Source organism: Antedon bifida, chromosome 5 (genome assembly GCF_963402885.1).
Source record: "Antedon bifida chromosome 5, ecAntBifi1.1, whole genome shotgun sequence".
Classification (NCBI taxonomy): domain Eukaryota; kingdom Metazoa; phylum Echinodermata; class Crinoidea; order Comatulida; family Antedonidae; genus Antedon; species Antedon bifida.
This window is the reverse complement of record NC_136230.1, coordinates 24,612,197-24,633,585: the sequence shown is the minus strand read 5'-3', so window position 1 is coordinate 24,633,585 and position 21,389 is coordinate 24,612,197. Positions and strand designations below refer to the sequence as shown.

Genomic DNA, 21,389 nt, shown 5'->3' with positions numbered 1-21,389 from the left:
AACCATTTAAATTAGACGCCCGGATAATACAGAGAACAGATATTAAGTTATATAATTCATGCGCCGTCGTAGGGAGTTCAGGTATACTTCTTCATAGTGAGTGTGAATTAATGATTTAATCATACGTTTGAACATGGCCAAGTATAAAGGTTACGAGAAAGATGTTGGGAATAGAACAGATTTGAGTGGAATTAATTATGTGAAATGTAATCAAGTGTTACAATGTTTTTCGAAACAAAGGAAGAAATGTCCGTCTTATCAAGAACTGTTGGCTTTGCGTAAATCTATTATTTTGTTGACTGTTTTTACTGACGGTTTAAAGACAGCACGATTCAGAAAACATATGGCATTTGTAGACATGTTGTATAAAAGTGGCATTAAATTTGATATAAGAGTGTCGGCAGAAGGTGCCACTGCATCTATTAAAAGGTAAATAATGTAATGTTACAATTTTCTAGGCCTAGCGTAAGTTAGGCCAACTCGGTTGGGTATGCAGTTTTTATAGGCATATTAGTCTGTATAGTTTAGTATAACCAGCCACTCGCTAATACATATTACAGTGAATCCACCTTTAAGATATATCGATAGTTGCTATTATTCGATTTGACATGTCTAATATATTTCATTTGAAAATGTAGGTCTTTCCCGATATTTAGTTTTGATCAAAAGATGTACAGCGCCCTCTATAACGAAAAAAACAGAGTAGGCCAACAGGACTCTACCATTGACTATCCCGTCCGTTAATTTTTGCTACGTAGTAAGCGATGAAGAAATCATGAATAATTCATGTTTTCTGCATCGCTTCACCAACCCTTACACCACACGAATGTTAAGCACGGGGTGAATATCTTCAATATGGCGTAACCACCTCTAACCAAGGCATTATTACTTCCCATCTCCATCTTTTTAATACAGAGAAACGTTATAGTCCAATTTGGTTTTTTTTTGTAAAAACATTTGGAAAAGTTTATTTCACATGTGAAATTGAGGAGGGGCTGTTTTAGAGGCGGAACAATTTCCATTGAAGTGCAATAACCAAATATGCTTCATGTTTTCATTATTTTATTTTTTATTTATTTTATTTTTTATGTTTTGCAGGTTTTGGAAGTTAAGTAAGAGCCCAACAGCTGGGATTCGAGGTATAGCAATTGCTTTAACCATGTGTCGTTCAGTATCTGCATACGGGTTTTATCCTTCGACTGTTAGTCCAAGTGGAAAACCAGTCCCGTACCATTATTTCGACCAAATAAAACTTGACGGGTACAGTTCACATAACTTTAGTGAGGAGCAAGTTGTTTTAAGTGAATTAAATCGAAATCAAGTGATACGAATGGTAACCGATAAGTGTGAGTAGAATGTTTAACCAGGGAAGAGTGAAATTAACTATAATTGATTTCTTTATTTTCGGTAGCCTTTCACTACAGTGAGTGTTCTCTATAAAGGCCAAGCCTACAACAAACGATTCATTATTGGTATTTCTAATCAGACATTTTCTTCTTTTTTTCATTTTGACAATTTGACAATGATGTGATAATCATAATTTTACTTTATTGGCTTATCCAATCCATGCATCTTATACATGCCGCTTGAATTGAAATAATAATACCGTAGGCTTATGTATTGTTTTAATTTTAATAAAGTGTACATATGTTTGTGTATATTTACCTCAATAATTGTACATAATGTGTTATAATTTCTAAACTATAAATATCTAAACTCGTGGGAAAATAGGCCACTGGTTTTTATAGCCTAGTATACAAAATATATGCGATTGTCGTTACCGAATGGCAGACAGACAGAATGACAGACAAACAGAATGACAGCCTCCAGTAACTACTGTAGCACATCTAGACAGAAATCACAAACTTCCCTAAACACTGGCAAATTGACTCATAGTTGGAAAACAAAAATTCGGTAACGTTTGCTTGTGAGACTAGGAGTTAGAGCTATCTTAAACTGTACGTACCTAGTCTACACTGGCACACTTTTGTTTGCAAACTCGAGAAAACTCTTAGTTTGTCAAGGAAAGTTCGATGCATAGTAGGCCTATAGGCCTACAGTTTAGACAAACATCGGCACACTGCAGAAACCGCTTTTTGCTAAATGTCTACACAAGACCGCGTGAGTGAATCTTCTGATATTTCGAATTTCACCCGATATTTTAGATTAAAAAGAGTATTCCAATGTTACATTTAAAATGTCTACTAACTCTAAATAGAGATAAGAGAATAGAAAACATAGGCCTACTAATATCGTTCCATATGTTGTTTAATATATAATAAGTGATATAACTGCATTTTAGACACTTTGGGGGTTTTCAAAAGTCAGTCTTCGACTGTAGGGTTTGATGGAATTGTTTTTCCAAAATGTAATAGCGCCCTCCAAAGTTCCCTAAACCTCCAGATATTTGTCTGAGAGTCTGAGTAAACTTTAATTTGCAAGCAAACTCTTAGTTTTAAAAAATAAATGTGGTTTGTTTGCTAGTATACTAAGCTATGCAAACGTTGGAGAACATTTCTTGCAAAATTAGTCTAGACAAGGCAATCTAACCAAGGAGAATCAAAAGAAATTGAGCTGGTTGGCGATATTTCATTAATCCACTTGAACACACGTGAAATTGAACGCCTAAATATAACAATACCCTACTATACCATTAGTAAGATGAACTTGTTCGTTTAGAGTAGCAGACGCTAAAATATGGAATAACCTACCAATTGGAATTAAATATTCTCCAACAATTGCTTCATTTAAAGCTATATATATCGATTAGATATAGATTTATTTGCATTTAAGACAGGACCACAATTTAAAACAGGCTTTTCTTTTACTTGATTTTGTAATCCTGGATAAATTTGTTGTTAACTAAATAAATAAAATAAACCTAACTGGTTTAGAGTTTAGACTAGGTTTGATTTGTCTGTTTGAGTTGATGTGCTAAAAATAACATAAATCTCAATTAAAACAAGGTATTAAATTCGTATTAAAGATCAGGTAATGTTTTTATAAATAGTTTTAATACAATTTGTCAGCGATGTATGTCATTTTCGGCTCTGCTTCTTTTCTTTTATCCTTATTAACTTATTTTGCTTTTTCAAAAGTGAAGAATGAGACACAACTGGTTTGATTTTATTTCGTCATAAGATAATGAAAAAAACTAAGGCAAGCCGACATCCAAGAGGATGAACAAGTGAACCTTGTTTTTATAATTATGTGTCTCTATAAAAAAGCAATGCACAACTTACTTATTATCTGTTTCTTATATTATACATTTCTTTAAGAAATAGATGACGGGGCTATAGTGTTGCCCGAAAGCTCTGCAATTTTTTCTGGCTGTTTTGATTTAGTTTTGCTTATTTTATTTTTCATTCATAATATTTATTTCTTATCTTTCAAAGTACAACAAAATAACAATTTAAATATAAATAATTAAGAGGCAAACCCCAGAAAGTAATAACAATTGAAGGACTCCCTCCAAAAAAACTTGTGATGGGTAGCCAGTTAAGAAGTTGTGATCATATTGAAGTTTGAACAAACAGAAACAAAACAAGACAAACAAACAAGTAAATCAGGACAAAGACAAGGTAATAATAATAATACTATGGAAGGCACAGAAAAACCAGAATAAATATTTTTTTATTATTATTTATTATTACAAGTTATTTATTGAGTAGAATTTGTTTAAGTTTAAAAGAAAATATTTTTTTTGAAGGTGCCATTTTAATTTCGTCGGGGAGATCATTAAATAATTTGGTGCCACTATAATGGATATTATGTTGCATTAATGTTAGTTTGGTAAAGGGAGGGTATTTGTACAGTATCTCCATTCATTCATTCATTCATTCATTTATTTGTACAGTATCTCCATGCATTGAGATCCAGCCACTGATACAACATTGTCATTTTGTCAGTAAAATCTACCTAAGGATTTAAATAAATAAAGACGTCGGTTATTCCTATTAGTATATTGGTCGTAATTTGATTTCATCCTTGTTCTATAAATGTATTACGTTTTTGTAATTCTGTTTCTTTATTTATTTATTTATACAATTTAAACTTGCTTGACTTGATAATTCAAAAAGAAAATCTAATATAAACAAAATAGGCCCCTACTTGTATAGTGTCACATCGTCACACAAATTCAATTTTTGTCAAACAATATTAGGATTTTTAGCACGATTTTCGAAAATACGGTACCAGTCTTGAATGGATTTTAATCAAATGATCTGTGAAACAAAAATTGATCTTTTCAGAAACATATTTTATCATCAATGTTATTATTATGTGATTTAAAAAAAAAGACTAAAAACAAAGGTGGGTAAATTATTCGGATATATTATTATGAATGAATAAGTGATTGAAAATAATGTTTCGAAATAGTCGAATACTTCGTGATTTTTTAAATCATTAACAATTTTTGGGTCAATCATGATTTTACGGAACAATCATAATTATTGGTAAATATGCCTTTAATAACTTGTAATTTTCTTTGAACTTGTAACCTGAACCTTTGCCCGAACTGAGATATTGTAGGAGCGAGGTCGAGGATACTTTGTTCTGATTGGTGGGTTTATCAATTTCATTTAAGAATCTCTTCCTGAAGTCAGGTCAACTATAAGACGTATAACTTCGAAAGAAACTTATAAGCTCAGTCTGGTCTTCCATCTTTTTGATACATTCCATTGTAGGCCGATACAAACGAAGATATAGACAATTTTGATTTATCTTTTATACCAAGTACTACTGCGACCTTTCGTTCGGATGTAATCTGATTCAATAGTGTAATCATTGAGCAAGGCCACAGAGGAAATGCTTTTAACATTTTCTGCTTAGGGAAATATATCATCGTGTGTGCTGCTAGTCTGTGAGTGCGTAGATTCGGGCTAAAGTACGGCTAATTGGCCTTTACAGCGGCAAACATTGTCGGGTTAACTTTTACAAAAATCTGCTACTAGTATGGCTGGTACTATATTTCATGTCTTTCGAAGCCGGTCGCCAAAGTCCATGCTTATTGCTATGTTCTGTGTCACTTTTGCCTTTTTCTTCGTAGTGGCAACTTTTCAGGGATTTACAATCAGCAGCTTACAGGCAGTGCAATTGCAAATGAGACACGAGCGGTTAGAAAGGCTAAATGCAGAGGTAAGTCGACGAATTTATAAATTTACAAACTCAAAAAGCCACGATAAATTGTTAATCTCCACTCTAGGTCTAATTATAAAGAATGGTTTATTTGCTGTATCAATTTACTGGTATACAGAGTTCATTCAAAAGGTATATCAACACTAACAAAAGATCTTGGAATTATTTTTATTGGTTTGACCTCTGGTGACTTTTGACATTGGAAATTGTGTTTATTTTGCAATCACATTCTTGATTGCCTAAAGATAATACATTTTCTGTGGATATTATTTCATGAATTTAGTATTATATTCTTATACGTATTCGAATTGTTTAAAATAAACTAAAATATGTCCGAGGAACAGAACAAAAGTATATAAGTATATAATATACTGCAGTTATTATGGCCGGAAAGATTAAACATTCATTAAAATATTTAGAAATGGTGTTGTTCTGGGGAAATTGTGTTGTTTTGATAATTAAATTACAATATTAGCATGAAGTAGCCTATATGCGAGAAGAAAACGACCCCCAAAACACGATTGTTCCACAGTGCCTATCTCAATTCAATGCCATCACCATGGCAAGCAAACTACCATTTATCAAAAGCATGAAGGTAATCAAAAGGTTCTAATTCTTTCGTTGATTTTAATGTTTAACAACAAATCCCTGCTAGGAGTGAAACAGTCACGTGCATACGTATTATAATCGTCAATCAATCACATCAACAGTAGGCCTAATAATAGACTTTTAGGCCTGTATACGACACTATATACAGGATTTGTATCCAGGGTCTCAAAATTGTAAAGTACTGAAACCTATGGTTTGCATTTGCTGACTAACCTGAATTTCTATTTGTATGCCACGTTTAAAAAATAGGATACGTACGTGGAAATGTTTGCGATTTATTTCACACTAAATTCGGATTTTAGATATTTTTGTCTATATATTTTATAGATTGTAAATTGACCGTTTTTATACCATTGTGAATGTAAAACACGATACGTGTTTCATTCAATTCAGTTCAGCTTTGTTCATTTAGTCAATCATTTCTATTCTAATATTTTGAATCTTCCTTTATAATAACCACATCATACATATTCCGTGTTGTTAAGGAAATAATACACGTTTTTCAGATCTGTAGGCCTATATGAATGACTAAACTATACGATTCACATTCAACTTTCACTTTGTCCTTTCTACGTTCCATACTCTATTGGCGTGTAAGCAACACAACTTTAAACGATTTCCAAGCACCCTTTTGTTATTTACAATATTTCCATCTAGTAACCGGGACGTTTTCATTGTTTTTAAATAATTCCGCGTACTCTTTATATTTAGCAGGCCAGGGAGATAAATGTATAGTACAGTGTGCTTTACGATTATTACAAGGGGTATTTAGAACAACAAAATAAATTCTTGTTGTGATTTGGCGATTGTGGGTCACATGGCGTGCAATAGTACGCACTATTTGTATAATATCTAATGATAGTTTAAATACTTATAAGTCTTACGTGCAACAAATATAGGCTATAGACAATGGGACATTTCAGTGCAATGCACCCTTGGTCCTTTATTTTAATTGGCACAATAAAAATGATTATTTTAGTAGTACTGTATTATGAATTTAAGTTTAGTTTCTCGATCACCCCCAGCCACTCTCGCCTCTTCTCCGAGAAAATGTCCATATTAAAACTTGCTGCACAAAATAGACCCACCTTTATTCCATATACTATATCCAGAATACTTCGCACATGTTGACAATTACTCTACCAACATCTGTCTTCATTAAATAGTTATATTTCCATGCTGGTCTTTATATTCTTCGATAATTGCAAACATCGTTCATGCTTTTTTACACCAATTTTGTAAACGGATATTGAACGCATGTGCTTTTGTGATTCCAGTTTAATTATTCAAAAAATGATAATCATCTCTTATCACTTTGACACGTGTAGTCCATTGTAGTTGTATCTCGTATTCGTGTTATGCATTAATAAAATATAACTGTCCTAAATTGTCATCAAAGCTTTTCGATGTATCGTGTTCGTGATTTTGTTCTTTAAAAATGTTATATTTCTGAGGCGGGTAAATGTACGAATATTAACCTACACCAAATTGTTTCTTATTACAGGTTTGTAGGCTTGTATATACATTTTGACAGAAAAATGGGAACGCCATTAATTGTTTATATCTAAATTATAAAAAATTATGTGTTTATTATAATTATTGTTTTCGTTGAAAAAAAAAACATATTTGTTGAATGGAAATATTATGTAATCAGCTAATTAATAGTTCCCGGCCAACCATTATAATTGGCTTGTGCTCGATGAGACTAGTTAGTAATAAGTATAGTAGGCCCATGCCAGTTCCTGTTTCCTTTTTTTTTTGCTTTTGTAAATTGTCTACGACTAGACACAAGCCCAGGGGTGTATTGTGGTGGAAAGGTTACTTTGGGCATTTCAACGATAGCAGCTGAATTCACAAAGACCGTTTAGTAACAAATACAGTACCTGTGTAATTTTCTAAAACCAATGCAAGATTGAGTACAAAGCCCAATAGAACATGGATGGGACATAACAACGTTGTTTTGTTTTCAGTTTTTGTTTCTGGAAACATTGCAATGAAAAACACATGACAACTTATCTGTTTATCTTCAATCACGAAGATCACAATTAATTTGTCAAAGTGACGAATTAAAATCTACTTATTTATAAATTTTATCATAATATGATAGAATTATGATCATTGAACCATGTACTTTTGAATGCCATAAGCTATTTCTAAAGGAAAAATTGCAATCTTTTCACTTAAAAACTAAATACGTGGCGAGTAAAACATTGCGTCGTCATATTATTATTATTATTGGACGATCGTCTTTAATGTGATCTCAGCATGTCCGTGTCGTTCCCCGGGGAGAATTACTGTACTAGTGCTAAAGAACATGGGAAATTAGGCCTAAAGATAAAAGAAAGCTATTTGTCTAAAAAATACAACACGAGAAAAGGACTTTAGAGTTAAATTAGTGTACGGTAATTTTATTTTATGATAACATAATAGAGTTATTGCAGGCCTATTTGCCGCACTCGATTCGATCAATGTGCATTTATCCTAATTCCGTGTCAGTTTAGCTTAAAAATTAATACTTTTTTTCTTTGATTATCCTTTGTAAGCTTTAAGAAAAGTTTGCTTGACTCAAACAGGCCAAACCTAGGCTACATCTACGTGGCACAATAAATGCCATGACCTACAATTGTAGCCTAAGTACTTTTACCAGGCTATTTTCTTTATAGTAGGCCTATTATTCAGAAGGATTTCATTCTATATTTCCGCCATATTGTACCTGTAATTGTCATTTCCGTGTGTTTATTTCTTGGTTCGGTCAGTCTGGCCCCTGAGGTCAATTCGCGCGTGTAACTTTACTTTCTCACTTTCCCGCAGCCAGACATGCCGTTTCCATTTGTTTGAAAGAAAGAAAGAAAGGTGGTTTACATCTGTTCAGAAAAAAAAAATGTAATCATACTGTAACCATGGTGAAATAAAGCCATACTGGGATAAACTGCTGAACACATTGGACATGTTGAACATGTGTAGAAATGGGATGTTTTTGAATAAGAAAGAACACACCTTTATAACAATAAACACAGTCAAGATAATGAAAATAATAGTTTTGTTATTATTTAGAACAAGTAAATACTTAGTGTTTCTGGTGATATAAATCTATGGCACGCCAATTAGTGTTGCTCTATTGATGATTTATTGTCCTGCACATTCATGTTTAATGCTAGGCATTTTAAAAATGATTTAGGCCTATTGAATGAATAGTTGGCCTACCGTAAAATTAATAATTCAGGCGTATTGGTGAAAACTGCCCGTGACCTGTGACCTAGATCAAAGCATATTACGATTTTCAACAACTGTATGGGGAACGTTCACAAATATAGCATAGCAGCAGATACTTAGCAGAATCCTCTGGCTTTTCACTCTTAGTTTTAGTTATTATTCATTAGTTATTATAAATATTATTACTGTATATATCTATAATAATGTGGTTAGATTAGAAAGAGCGCCCCCTAAATCTTTATTTTTTATTCATAAACAGTAGTTCATACTCTAACAATAATCAAAATAGTCCAGGTTTGCTTGTCAGGTCGCAGGCCTCCCGTGTGTTGTTTTTAGATATATAAAGTTAAATCGAGTTTGTGAGATATTAATAATCTTAATTTTGTTGATCAGGACTGAACCATGTATTGTTTAAGGGGATCTTTTTGAAAAAAACATTTTAATTTCTTTTTCTTTTTTTGGCTTTTATTGTTACACTTTCACAAAACTTTGTTTAAAACTAAATTGCTTCTCTATCTAGATAGAAGAGTTTTTACTATTAATTTAGGCGTATGTCAAGGCCTGTCATGATGACAGTTTAAGGCAACAGTCCGTGGGAAACACAGCTATTACACCGTGGTGTAATTTTCTTTTTGATAAAAGGTGGATAGTAGGCCTACTTTAATATCATTGTATAATTATTATCTCCTAAAGGTCACCAGCACAGATAGCCATCGTGTTTTGAAGTAATCATGATGCTTCATATGACCATCACCTACCTCTTCGTATTTCCATAAAACACATACTGTACTACAAGATTTTCACGCTTACTGCCCCTCGTTCAGTGTAAATTGGCCTTTAGTCGACCTCGCGATGTAGACGCTGTTCAGTTTTATATAACCCGGTTGTAAATCCAAATAAACCACCAGGGATAGATCAGGGAGTAAAACTCCCTGGATAGATAAAGTACAGTACTCTTCCCAGCATCAGGACGTAACTTGACCAATCACAAGTGATACATTATTCGAACTGTCGCTTGTCATTGGTCAATTAGCCTGCGTTTCGCTTACGTCCTTGCGTTGCTTCCAAGTAGTCAAGTTATAATACTTTAATATACAGTAGTTTATATTCAGAGAGATGTCAATGAATTACCTGTTAAACCAGGAGTACAATCTCAATCAACATGAAGGTAGGCCTAATCTTGGACAAATTAACGCCTAGTTTGTTCATATTGGCTGCTTCATAGAAGGGTAGACCTACGACATATTGTACCATGGAGGTATAGCCTGTCCGACTGGTATAGCCTTCATGCAAGTACCATGATAACAAATGTTTCACTGTCCTAGTTTGCTGCACTCTTGCATGATCAACTAACCGAATATATTACATAGCCTATGTAAATACGTGAACGTGATTGGTTGAAACTGCGTCACATGACTGTCGCTTCGAGGATCGTAAATCGTATATATCCTCGAGAACGATGATATTGACTGAGTAATTTTCGCGTAATTATCGTGTCCCCTGTCATTAATCCTATACATTCTCGAGTTCGATGATATTGACTGTGTAATTTTCGTGTGGCAACACTCGCGTTCGCCGATAAATAAACAAAAGTCATCTACTGGATTTGAACTCGGGTGGGAATTGTCACTCCATCGCAAGACAACGCTTCCGCCGTTGCGCCACGGAAGTTGCTTCAAGAAATTATTCATCTAAACTATTTAAACTATGCATACATAGCGCCCTCATTTGTTATTAGTCCTCCCTAAATGTGATGAAACACCGTTTGTGATTGGTCAATACTCACGGTAGTAACCTAGTAACTAGTACGCGCTGAACATCCGGTGATTCGGCTTCTCGAAGAGAAGACGATGAATTGTTTATTCGGCCTACCTGATTATAATATTATTATTAATAGGCTTATTGATGGAAATTCTTCTGTTAATTTAAACGACCTAGGCCTAAGTGAATATTTTATTGCCAAGGAATCATTAATTAGTAATTATCTGTATATTATTCTTCGCAAGGTAAGGTGTCTAGCTAGGCAGGAGGCTTGTTTACATACAATACAAATACTATAGAATAGGAGGCCTAGCCTAGCTTCACCAGCAGACTTGTTCTTGGCTATATAATATAACAGATATTGCCTTTTATATCGGTTAAATATAAGATTTGACATCCCCTTGGGAATGATATTATGTTCTCGGGGAATATATATTTCCCTCAGCTGGCGCTTCGGGAAATATATATTCCCTCGAACATAATATCATTCCCTCGGGGATGTCAAATCTTATATTTAACCTCTAAGCAGTCAATATCTGTATAATATATAACACCAACACACAACATTGTAGTACCTAAACCATAGAGAAATAAACTACAATAAATATAAATAATAAACTCAAAAAATCTAATTTAGTTGAATATTGTGGAACTAAGCAATCGGTTCTAGTTACTCTCATAACCAATATGAAAGGGGATTGTCTGCCTCGTGTGTAGTATCGAGTAGGCCTATAGTATTATTATTTTCAGACGAAGGAAATATCATCTGTTTTCACGTTAAATTAAATTAACCTTGGCTTGTCTGTTCTTTGAACTAGCTCCACACTAGTAACAGGCGCGCGTCATCGTCTCGGTCGAGCCTAGACATCCACGTGAAACGTAGGCCTGTATAATTATTGTATTCAATGGTGGGAAAACAGTTTAGTTGACGTTAAAACAAATCATACCACGCGACTCCTGAATACGATTTAATATTTGATGTTTAAACAATTATTTATCGTTGTGAACATGGTTAGGGGTAAGTGACTGAGAACGTTGGACAATAGCTCGGGGATATTGAGTTATTGACTAATACAGCCGGCTGTGACGGGAAACATTCAAGAATATTATAAACTATTTAAACTTCGACCTATTGCTGCATTAAAAAACGCTTAGGGTATTGAAATTCTGTCGTGGGAAAATAAGACCCGACTCATAAAATACTTTTTATCATTGATAGAACTAAACATTAATTTATACAACGGATTATAGGTAGTTGAAGTAACTTTTTTAGTACACTTATCGTATTTTACCTATAAAACAGAAAGATGAAAAAGAAAGAAAGAAAGAAATTATTATAGACAAAAAAAACAACGCTTCAACACGTTGGCCAAAAGAAGTTATGTGCCAATATAACCAATTATGTTATGTTTTAAAAAGATATAATATCTTTTTAAACTATATTATAGTACATAGGCCTACATGTTATAAACACATGGTATTTTTTTAACACGTGTTTTTTGTTTGTTTGTTTTTTTTAAAATTTAATCTTGTATATCTTTGTCATGGAATGGAATAATGAATAAAAGTGGGCTACACCCTCGAAAGCAACTCCCTGTTCGAAAAAGGAGAAAAAAAATGATTACAGGCAGCCTCGTTCTCGTCGTCTCGTATAAAATGCAACGTCATGTTAAGACAAAATTATAAGCACATGTAATAATGTTGAACAAGTCATTCAAAAGTAGAACGTACTATTAATAATACACAGGCCTGCAGACTTGAATTATTTCCTGTTTCGCTATTTGAATAACATCTGTATTTGAACATACACTCGTGGTTATATAGCCTGTGTAAAGTAAATTTGAAAGAGCAAGGAGTGTTTGATTGCCAATTGTCCTATTGTGTAGGCCTACAACACTCAAATAACAAGTTTAGATATAGGCTTTAAGAATCGTTTTAAGCAAGTGTTTGATTTCCAATTGTCGTAATTGTGTAGGCCGACACTCAAATAAAACAAATCCAAATGATCGTTTTAAGCAAGTGTTTTGATTTATAATTAGTCCTAATTTGTGTAGGCTTACATTGACAACAAAACAAAGTTCAAATTTGCCCTAATTGTGTAGTAGGCCTACATTAGCAAAACCTGTTCAAATTGGTTTGCGTTGAGTTTATGAACAAAAAAGGACTAAAGTACAAGATAACAAATAGGCCTATTTAATAATTTCTTAGACGCTCATAGTCTTCAGTATACCTCTCTTTATAAACACTAAAACGTCATACAAACAATATAAAGACTCCTCCCCTTAATTTGTATTCTATCAAGCTCTATCTACACTATCAAACTAATTTTAAAAAAAATGTGATGTGCCAAAATATGGTAGTGTCCACACGCATGAGCACCTCAAATGTTTTTGTCACAAAAAGTTTGATAGTGTAGACAGAGCTTTAGGTGGTGCCTTATCAAGGAAGGTTAGGTTACAGGTTAGGGTCTATATACAGGCGTCCCAGGTGAAACACATATGATGCCGTATCACAGAATGTGCCTATGATACTGCCCACATTTTGACACTAGTACCGATAATCAGCTAGTAATGTACCGTGGTAGCAACAAAGTGACGTGGTCGTCTAAACTAATTCGTTCATGTATATATTAAGTACCAGATAATAGTCCTATTTAATATTCCCTAGACACTAATGTCGTTACATCGCACTGTGATAAAGAGTAAACAACATCGAGTTAACATCTATTGCAAATCTGCTTTTTAAGCTTGGAAATTACCGATGGACGATGTGGAATTTATGACAATTTGAACTGCTAATAAATAAAGCTTTGTTCGGAATATTTTCAAATAATTAATTTTTCATCGCAGTTCGAAGGAGAATAAATACCGGTTTTTATTTATCGTAGTTTTTTTTTCTCTGGGTAAATGGGTATTTGGAAACTCGGACTGGGCATGTGCACACCCCAAAGCACGTCTGGGAAAAAGAGAGTCTATCAAAACATTTTCTGATAAATATTGAGCTGTATTAGACGGTAGTTATTGTGAGATGAGCGGCGTTTAAAAAAAAAAAAAAAATATTTCTTTAAACTTGGAAATTACTGATGGACGATTTGTCAAATAGTTTATAAATTAATAATTCCTTTGTCGTCATGACATCGTCAGCATTGAGTATCAGTTATTGTATCCGTCTTCCTTAGTATTCATTTAACCCATATAAAGTCGTTCCGTCTTACTTATAGTAAAATATAAATATTTTGGCACATATGGCGTTTCATACCTATAATTCTTGCGCTCGGATATACACAATTTTATTTTCCAGACAAAAATTGACACGCCGTCTGGTAGTAGTGAAGTTAAAGTAACATTTTGCAAAAAGACAAATTAAATACAAACTTGGAAGTCTAAGGTGTGAGTTGAAACACCTATCCCGTATGAGGATGTTGTTAAGGGAGGTTGTTGATTAAAAAGGAATGGTTTAAAAACACGTTTCTTTTATAATGTAGGCCTATTGTGTTGTTTGTATTATGACAGGTTCATCATTTCTAGGTCTTTTACAATTTATTACGTGATGTCATAATACTCTGCCATATCTAGAATTTGATAACACATTGACGTAAGTTGGCATGTAATGTTATTATATACGGTAGATGTCACATTTTCAATCCTCACTACCATGGTTTAACAAAAAATATGCCGGTATTTTAATCGTTAGCGTAGGCCCTATATTTAGTGAGGGTGTGAAGAAAAGGCAGATTTATCAGCTCTCCTTTATTTATGGGAATAATTGGCTATGATCTAGTAACGCGACAAAACCGTTTTAAAATGTTAAATAAATATTAGTGTATGTCTCCTTTGGGGTTTATATCTATTGTTTGTAGTATTAACAGGCGTCTTGGCGCCGATAATGTTAATGCTAAGTTAATGCTGGTTATGCATCATTAGAGTCGGCCTATGAATAGCAGCAATCAAATACATACACGTCCACTTCGTTAACAGAACGAGTTGTGTCTCGGTTAAATTACCTACGCGCTTTTTCTAAACGCGCCTACATTTTGGCTCAACATTTGACGCAATGCGTCTTTTCTGCCGATGATTGTCTGCCACAACATAGCAATTACTTTACGCGTTATATTTTCAGAGGGACTAAACACGTATGCACGTACACAGTGTCTTGTCAACGCTGAGTGAGTGAGCGCAGAAGTAAAGTTGGTATAAAACTAAACATATTGGACACGAGCGACTTGTCTGCTGTATTTTATTCTGCCATTCTGAAGATTTACAGTATATTACACATGATTTAATCATGCTTGAATTGAATACAGTGTGTTTTAGAAAGCAACGTTAACTCGTCTGGGACATTCTAATCCAGGTTTTCTCTTCAGAAATACCATCGTAAAATTGGACAAAATGTTTGAACAATTACTCTACATCATTTTTATTATCTCATCTTATTTCAAGCGATAAATAATTATGATCTAATTAACAAGTTGTCGGGGTTAGCGCTTTGACGGTATACTTTAAAGACCAACATAGATTTATATCGCATTGTTAAATTTCGACACAATTTATTTATAGGCCTGGCTTAACTGTACACAAACCTGTATATTACATCGGTACACTGGTTACACTGTGTATAATTTAATGGACAGTTAAATTGTTAGATCATTCTAATCCTGTTTCTCTTCAGTATAACAATATCGTGGATTGGACATTTGTGTTAGTGTGATTACTCTATACTCATACTTTAGTTTTATTATTCAACTCATTCCATGCGATAAATAATTATTGTTATACTTCACGTTTTGCCGAGGTTAGTTTATTTTCGTTAGCGTTTTCGACGGTGCTTACACAGTTTATCGCATTGTCAAATCTTGAAACGTTCTAGGCTGGCTTAACTGTTTATTATACGCTGGAATATACACATAAACGGACAAGGTGCAAGGTGCACATTCTTTATGGGGTAAAGGTTGTGTGTTAATACTTATAATAGCTCTTAGATAATATAAGTACAGTATATAGGCCTACCACGAGAGACACAAGACTGGAAGCTATGATCTGACACAAAGGCGATTAAATTACAAGCATTGTTCGGTACTCTTGAATGTGATGTTAACGATTACATCAGTGTTTAGATCTTATCATGTGCTGATCTTCAGTTATGCAGATTAAATAAAACTGTTTTTAAACACAGTCGAGTAGTCCAATTGTTACACAAGCCAAGTCTTGAGGAAATACGTAAGGGAATGTTATGTTATAGAGGATTTCCGAATGATACCGAACACTGGTTGTTGGTTTTTGGTTTTGAAAGGCAGGCTAGTCATATTAAGGACAAATACTCGCATTTCGCGCCGAATCAATACAAATAGTCTGTGATGTTTAGGTTCAAAATCGTTTGGTCACTTCTTCTGTCACCCTGATGTTGATTTAAGTGAAAGGTCATCGTCGTATTGTTCTATTTTGTTTACACCTGGTTAAACCTGAAAACAACATATGGCGGTCTGAACATTCCAGTCCATCGTCTGCTAGCAAATATGGCTCTTGCTCACCTCAGGTCTCGTACGCTTTCTGGGAAATTGAATATACTAGTGGTGTTTTCATTGATAACTGTTAACATCTACATTGCATTAAGTATTTTTCAAGCTACAAATGTAACGAGAACTCGGAATGTTATTTCTACGAAGAAACCTTTAGAAACTGTCAACAGTGATTTAAGTGAACTTGAGGCGGCAGAGGTAAGCCTGGTACATCTATTTACGCGAAGCACTAGGGGCCTAAGTGTGCCGGGCCCATTTCTGGGACTAATTTGTCTGGGACTAATGTTGAATGATGTAAATGGTCGTGAAATATTTCAAATACCTACCTCCAATCTGAATTTGACATTTGCCCAAAATGTTCAACACTCTTGGAAGCATATCCTATTTGTACAGTACACTGGCCTACAGTAGAACCCACGTGAATGGGCAAGTGACATTTCGAACAATAATCCATCGCTTGTAATTGGTCAAATTACATTGCGCTTAGATCCTTGCTTTGCCTCTTATTAAGAACCAGGATTAAATTATTAAATTACCTTGGTTCTTTTCTCACTAGGACGCAATGCAAGGACGTGAGCGCAACGCAAACCAACCACGACGCGATGGTGTCACTTGATAAATAGGTTGGACTAGTGTTAGAACATGATATTCCCTCTCCATTTGCCTTTTGATTCACGGGAAAATGTCTCGTCCTTATGTTACTTATGATGTCCCCTGAATAGGGGTGTTCCGAAGGAGAGGTTCTACTGTATGTCGATATATGTTACTGTGATTATTTAGTTGTACTGTACTTGTACTGTTGGCTCGTTTCAACCCATGATCAATTATGTAACGTGACCTGTAGGCCTATATATATGAATATGGTTATGTCATAATGGTACCGGTGCACCACCACCGTCTGGTGCATGACACGACCAAAAAACGTTTAAACGTTAGTGTGCAGGGAGGTATATCCTCAAATGTCGTTTTTGATATAGCATAACGTAAACAACCAATATACCAAACCATGGATTATGATTCATGCGCAAACTAAGAGCTAATAGCCTCTTGTATTGTACATACACACCGTGTTATATGTGGTAAAATATAACTGTTAAATAATTTATTAGTAAATGAACTCCTTTGAAATAACACACAAAAAATGGCGTAACGCAGAGGCCTGAGGCCCCTGGTTTAGGAACCCTAAGTGGCCCTCCAATTCTAGAGGCTTCGGGCATTTTTAGCCATTTTCGACATATTTCAATGCCTGCTTTTTCCTCTGGGCACTGCTCATGGACTCCATAAGGTCCGGCCGCATTATTTTTTTCCCCTTAGGTTAAGGCAGAAACTATTCACGATGCATGCCTGAGCTCATGGGCGCCCTTGGGTTTAGCCAGTGAGCGCCATTAGCCGTTACGCCACTACACACAAAAGATAACATGTACTGACTGTACGCTCGAGTAAACGTAGGCCTACTTTACAAGAGTCTGCTCAGTAATAATAACATTAGGGCTCATTAGATTTCCGTCTCCAAATAACAAGGATCGTCTAAGAATAACAAATCCACTGTTATTATGTCATGTCATTTCTATTATTATGCATGTAATTTCACAGTAGGAGGCCTAGTTACCGTGGATGGCGTGTAACCAAAGATAAAGTGAAGAGCGAATGAATGAATGTGAAAGGGGTGAAACAGGGAGAAATGAAAGGAATACTAAAGATTGAGTTATAGATTTTATCGGTGTTTATCGGCTATACATTTTCAGATGTCAACAGGACGAGCGCATGCGGCACTGTTTTATGGGTTTGCGGTTTTTTCTTCTTCGAAGCCTAGTGTTTCCTCCGGCCTCCCTCATATTTAAAAGGGATCGACACCCTTGTATGTGAAGTGTTTAATTGAATATGTTTGCTCTATAAACAGTATAAACATCGATAAAATGTTTTTTTTTAATTAGTACTCTGTCTAACGTTTACACTTTTTCTTTCCTCAGATTGCAAGAAAAATGCGCAATAAAACGTTACAGACAATGTGTGCTGGTGATCCAGCCAGAAACGATGTTTGGAAATTGCCCGAACCTAAGTCGGTCTTTCATCAAATAATTGTCGATGAAGAACGCAAATTTTTATATTGTTACGTACCGAAAGTGGCCTGTTCCAACTGGAAACGTATAATAAAATATATACAAGGGAGCCTAGATGATATTAACACAGTTGAGAAAATGGATCATAAAAAGGATTTAGTATTTTTGGACAGCTTTAGCAAGGAGGAAATTGACGTTAAATTAAAAACCTATTTCAAGTTCATGTTTGTTCGCGACCCAATATCAAGGCTGGTATCCGCTTACAGAAATAAATTCAAAGAAAATATAGTGGCGTTCCATAAGCGGTATGGCGTACCGATTGTGAAAAAATATCGCAGGAACTTAGTAGAAGGTAATGTGAAAGGCGATGATGTGTCTTTCGAAGAGTTTATTAGATATTTATTAGACACGGATACGTCCGATATGGATATGCATTGGAGGCCGATGAACGAGTTATGTCAGCCGTGTGCCGTCAACTTTGATTTTATAGGATCGTTCGAATATCTAAGTGTCGACGCGAACAACGTTTTAAAAACGATAGGCGCTGAGAGCAACACGTTTTTTCCACAGAGACAACCATGGTATAAACCCACCACCCAGGAAAAAATTTCAGATGAAATGAACTCTGTTCATTTAAATTATCGGCAGAGATTTGTAGAAAAATATTTGGTTGATTTTATCATGTTTGGATATCCGCCACCTGATTTGAAAAGAACGGACTCATTTAAAAAATAACAATGAAACTAATATTATATAGTGTGAGAGCTACTATTACTTTTTGTCTTTAAAAATGAATTTATGAAATAAATGTTTGATTGTGGTAAATATTTTATTATGGTATGAAGATCAAAATAGCGTTTGACAGTCACAGTTTTTGCTGCTCTCTTGGCTTGCGGCCTATAATATCAAAAATAAGTTTGCGAAAAGAGTTTACTGAAGTTATAGTTGTGCCAAATGGACGTCATGGTTGAAAACTGTTCGTGATCCGATGTAGACGTTTTACAAAAATGTACTATCAGTGAGATTGAAGAGACAACATAGACGTTGATGGCGATGTTTCTATTTTTCAGTTCACATTGTGATATTACATACAATACAATTGACACTTTTATTTATAATTAGAAACAAAGTGTTCTTAAAATTAACTTGTGACCAAAGTATTCGTATTCTCCAAATGACGCACAATCATCGGTGACGTAACACCCACGTTGTTTGACGCGCGCGTACATTCTCATCAATGTTTTGACGCGCGCGAACATTCTCATCAATTTTTTGACGCGCGCGTACATTTTCATCAGTTTTTGAACGCGCGGGTGAATCAAATGTGTCTAGTGACGTCCCTGCTGTGGAAAGAGCTAGGCCTAATTTGGTAGTTGACGCTTTAACGGTCACCTACTCACGTCTTTCAGTCTTCCAGATTTAGTGTTTGATAAAAAATAATAAATACCGTACTTGAATTAAATTTTAGTTAAGGTAGGCCTATGGTTGTTAAAAAAGGTTGATAAGGTAAGGGGCCGAAATTACTACATACTGAAATCCATGTACTTAGGCTTTCTTGCAATCAATTTTACAACAATATTATTAAACCAAACAGAGTAGGCATATAAATTATGCAATCGAAAAAACAGACAATAAGCGGAACACCCCTAACAAAGAGGACGCTTTCTCATGAAACAAATTAGGGGAATTAATGTTTTAACAATACGGCCAAGTATTAGTTACATTTATTGGGTCGTCCCGACGGATGGGTGTAGTGTATGTGTAGGCCTAAGTCTACGCTCTTTTGATGTGATTGGTGTAATTTATTTTCAAAACCAGTAATGTGTTTTATCTCCTTTCTTCAAAACCATTTTAGACACTTCACGTTGTCGTAAAATAGTTCTACTATCAGATACATAACAATAGGCATTACAACTCGGGGTCATGTCAAAATGAAGTCTTAACTTAATTCACGTACTACAGTAACTATATTTTTGTAATTTAATTGTTTAGCATTCTTTTTTGCGGTAATCGTACACTGCTATTGTATCTTATGACAATTTACTTTTTACAAGAAAAAAGAAATGGGATTTGAAATGATTTCTAAATCAAACTTTATTACAGTAACTGCAGTAGAATAATTTTGAACACTAAACCGACAGAAATATTGAATTATTATTATATTATCTTATATTTATGATATTGTCTCGGTGGGTAAAGAATACGTTTTGTAATGTGGTTTACGGTTAAATTGTATTACCAACGCTTCGAATAACTGAACTGAAGTGTGAAATGAATACTTTATTGTACTTTTGGACATGTCTTCAATATTTCATTTGCTATTTTCTTTGTTTTTTATCAATAAAATGTTATATAAAATTGTGTTCATAATGTCTATTATTTGCTATTATTTGTTATCCTAGCCGGAATTTGCCTTTGGGTTTTTACAAATACAGTCTCTATAAAAGTATGCTTAATTCTAAGATATAAGAATACAATGCAAATTGGTTGTGTAAATTGGTTGTGCAGGCCTACAATAACCGTTTCGGTTACCGTACTCGCCCTGTCACGTCACACCCACGTTATTTGGCGCGCGCGTACATTTTTATCAGTTCAAAGGTGTTTAGTGACGTTCCTGTGAGGAAAGAGCTAGGCCTAATTTGGTAGTTGACGCTTTAGCGGTCACCTACTCACATCTTTCAGTCTTCTAGAAGCGATTTAGTGTTTGATAAAAAATAATAAATACCGTACTTGAATTAAATTTTAGGCTTAATGGTTGTTTGTTTGAAAAGGTTTATAAGGTAAAGGGACCGAAATTACTACTCTGCCTAAGTTGCTCCACATACGCGTCACAAGAACTATTGCTGCCCTCTATCAAAAATTGGCCGTGGGTGGCGACATTTGATTTAAAAATGTTTTTATTTTATTTTTTTCGTTTATTTATTTCGTATTGTAACAAAGTAAAAACGAATGCATTAGAAAATAATGACATCAAATCAATCAACTACTCCAGACAGTCGACCAACATCGACCGAGAACGATGTGCCTACCTACGCTACTACTGGAGAGTGAGGGCACACTCTCTAGTTTGATGAACTTATTTCTCCTTGCTTTGT

The 21,389-nt window shown here is 34.6% G+C and overlaps 1 protein-coding gene across 2 annotated transcripts; it reads left to right on the top strand.

Annotated features, from left to right (window-relative positions):
- Nucleotides 1–4,626: 4,626 nt before the first annotated feature.
- On the top strand, nt 4,627–20,652 carry LOC144842522 (carbohydrate sulfotransferase 14-like). 2 transcript variants are annotated; one of them, XM_078698971.1, is made up of 2 exons: nt 4,627–5,136; nt 18,205–20,652. In XM_078698971.1, the coding sequence occupies exons 1-2, from the start codon at nt 4,954–4,956 to the stop codon at nt 19,027–19,029; spliced, it is 1,008 nt and encodes a 335-aa protein (XP_078555097.1). In that variant the 5' UTR covers nt 4,627–4,953; the 3' UTR covers nt 19,030–20,652. The 2 variants fall into 2 exon arrangements, with proteins under 2 accessions (XP_078555097.1, XP_078555096.1); XM_078698970.1 differs by lacking the exon at nt 4,627–5,136 and adding an exon at nt 16,232–16,432.
- The last annotated feature ends 737 nt before the right edge of the window (nt 20,653–21,389 follow it).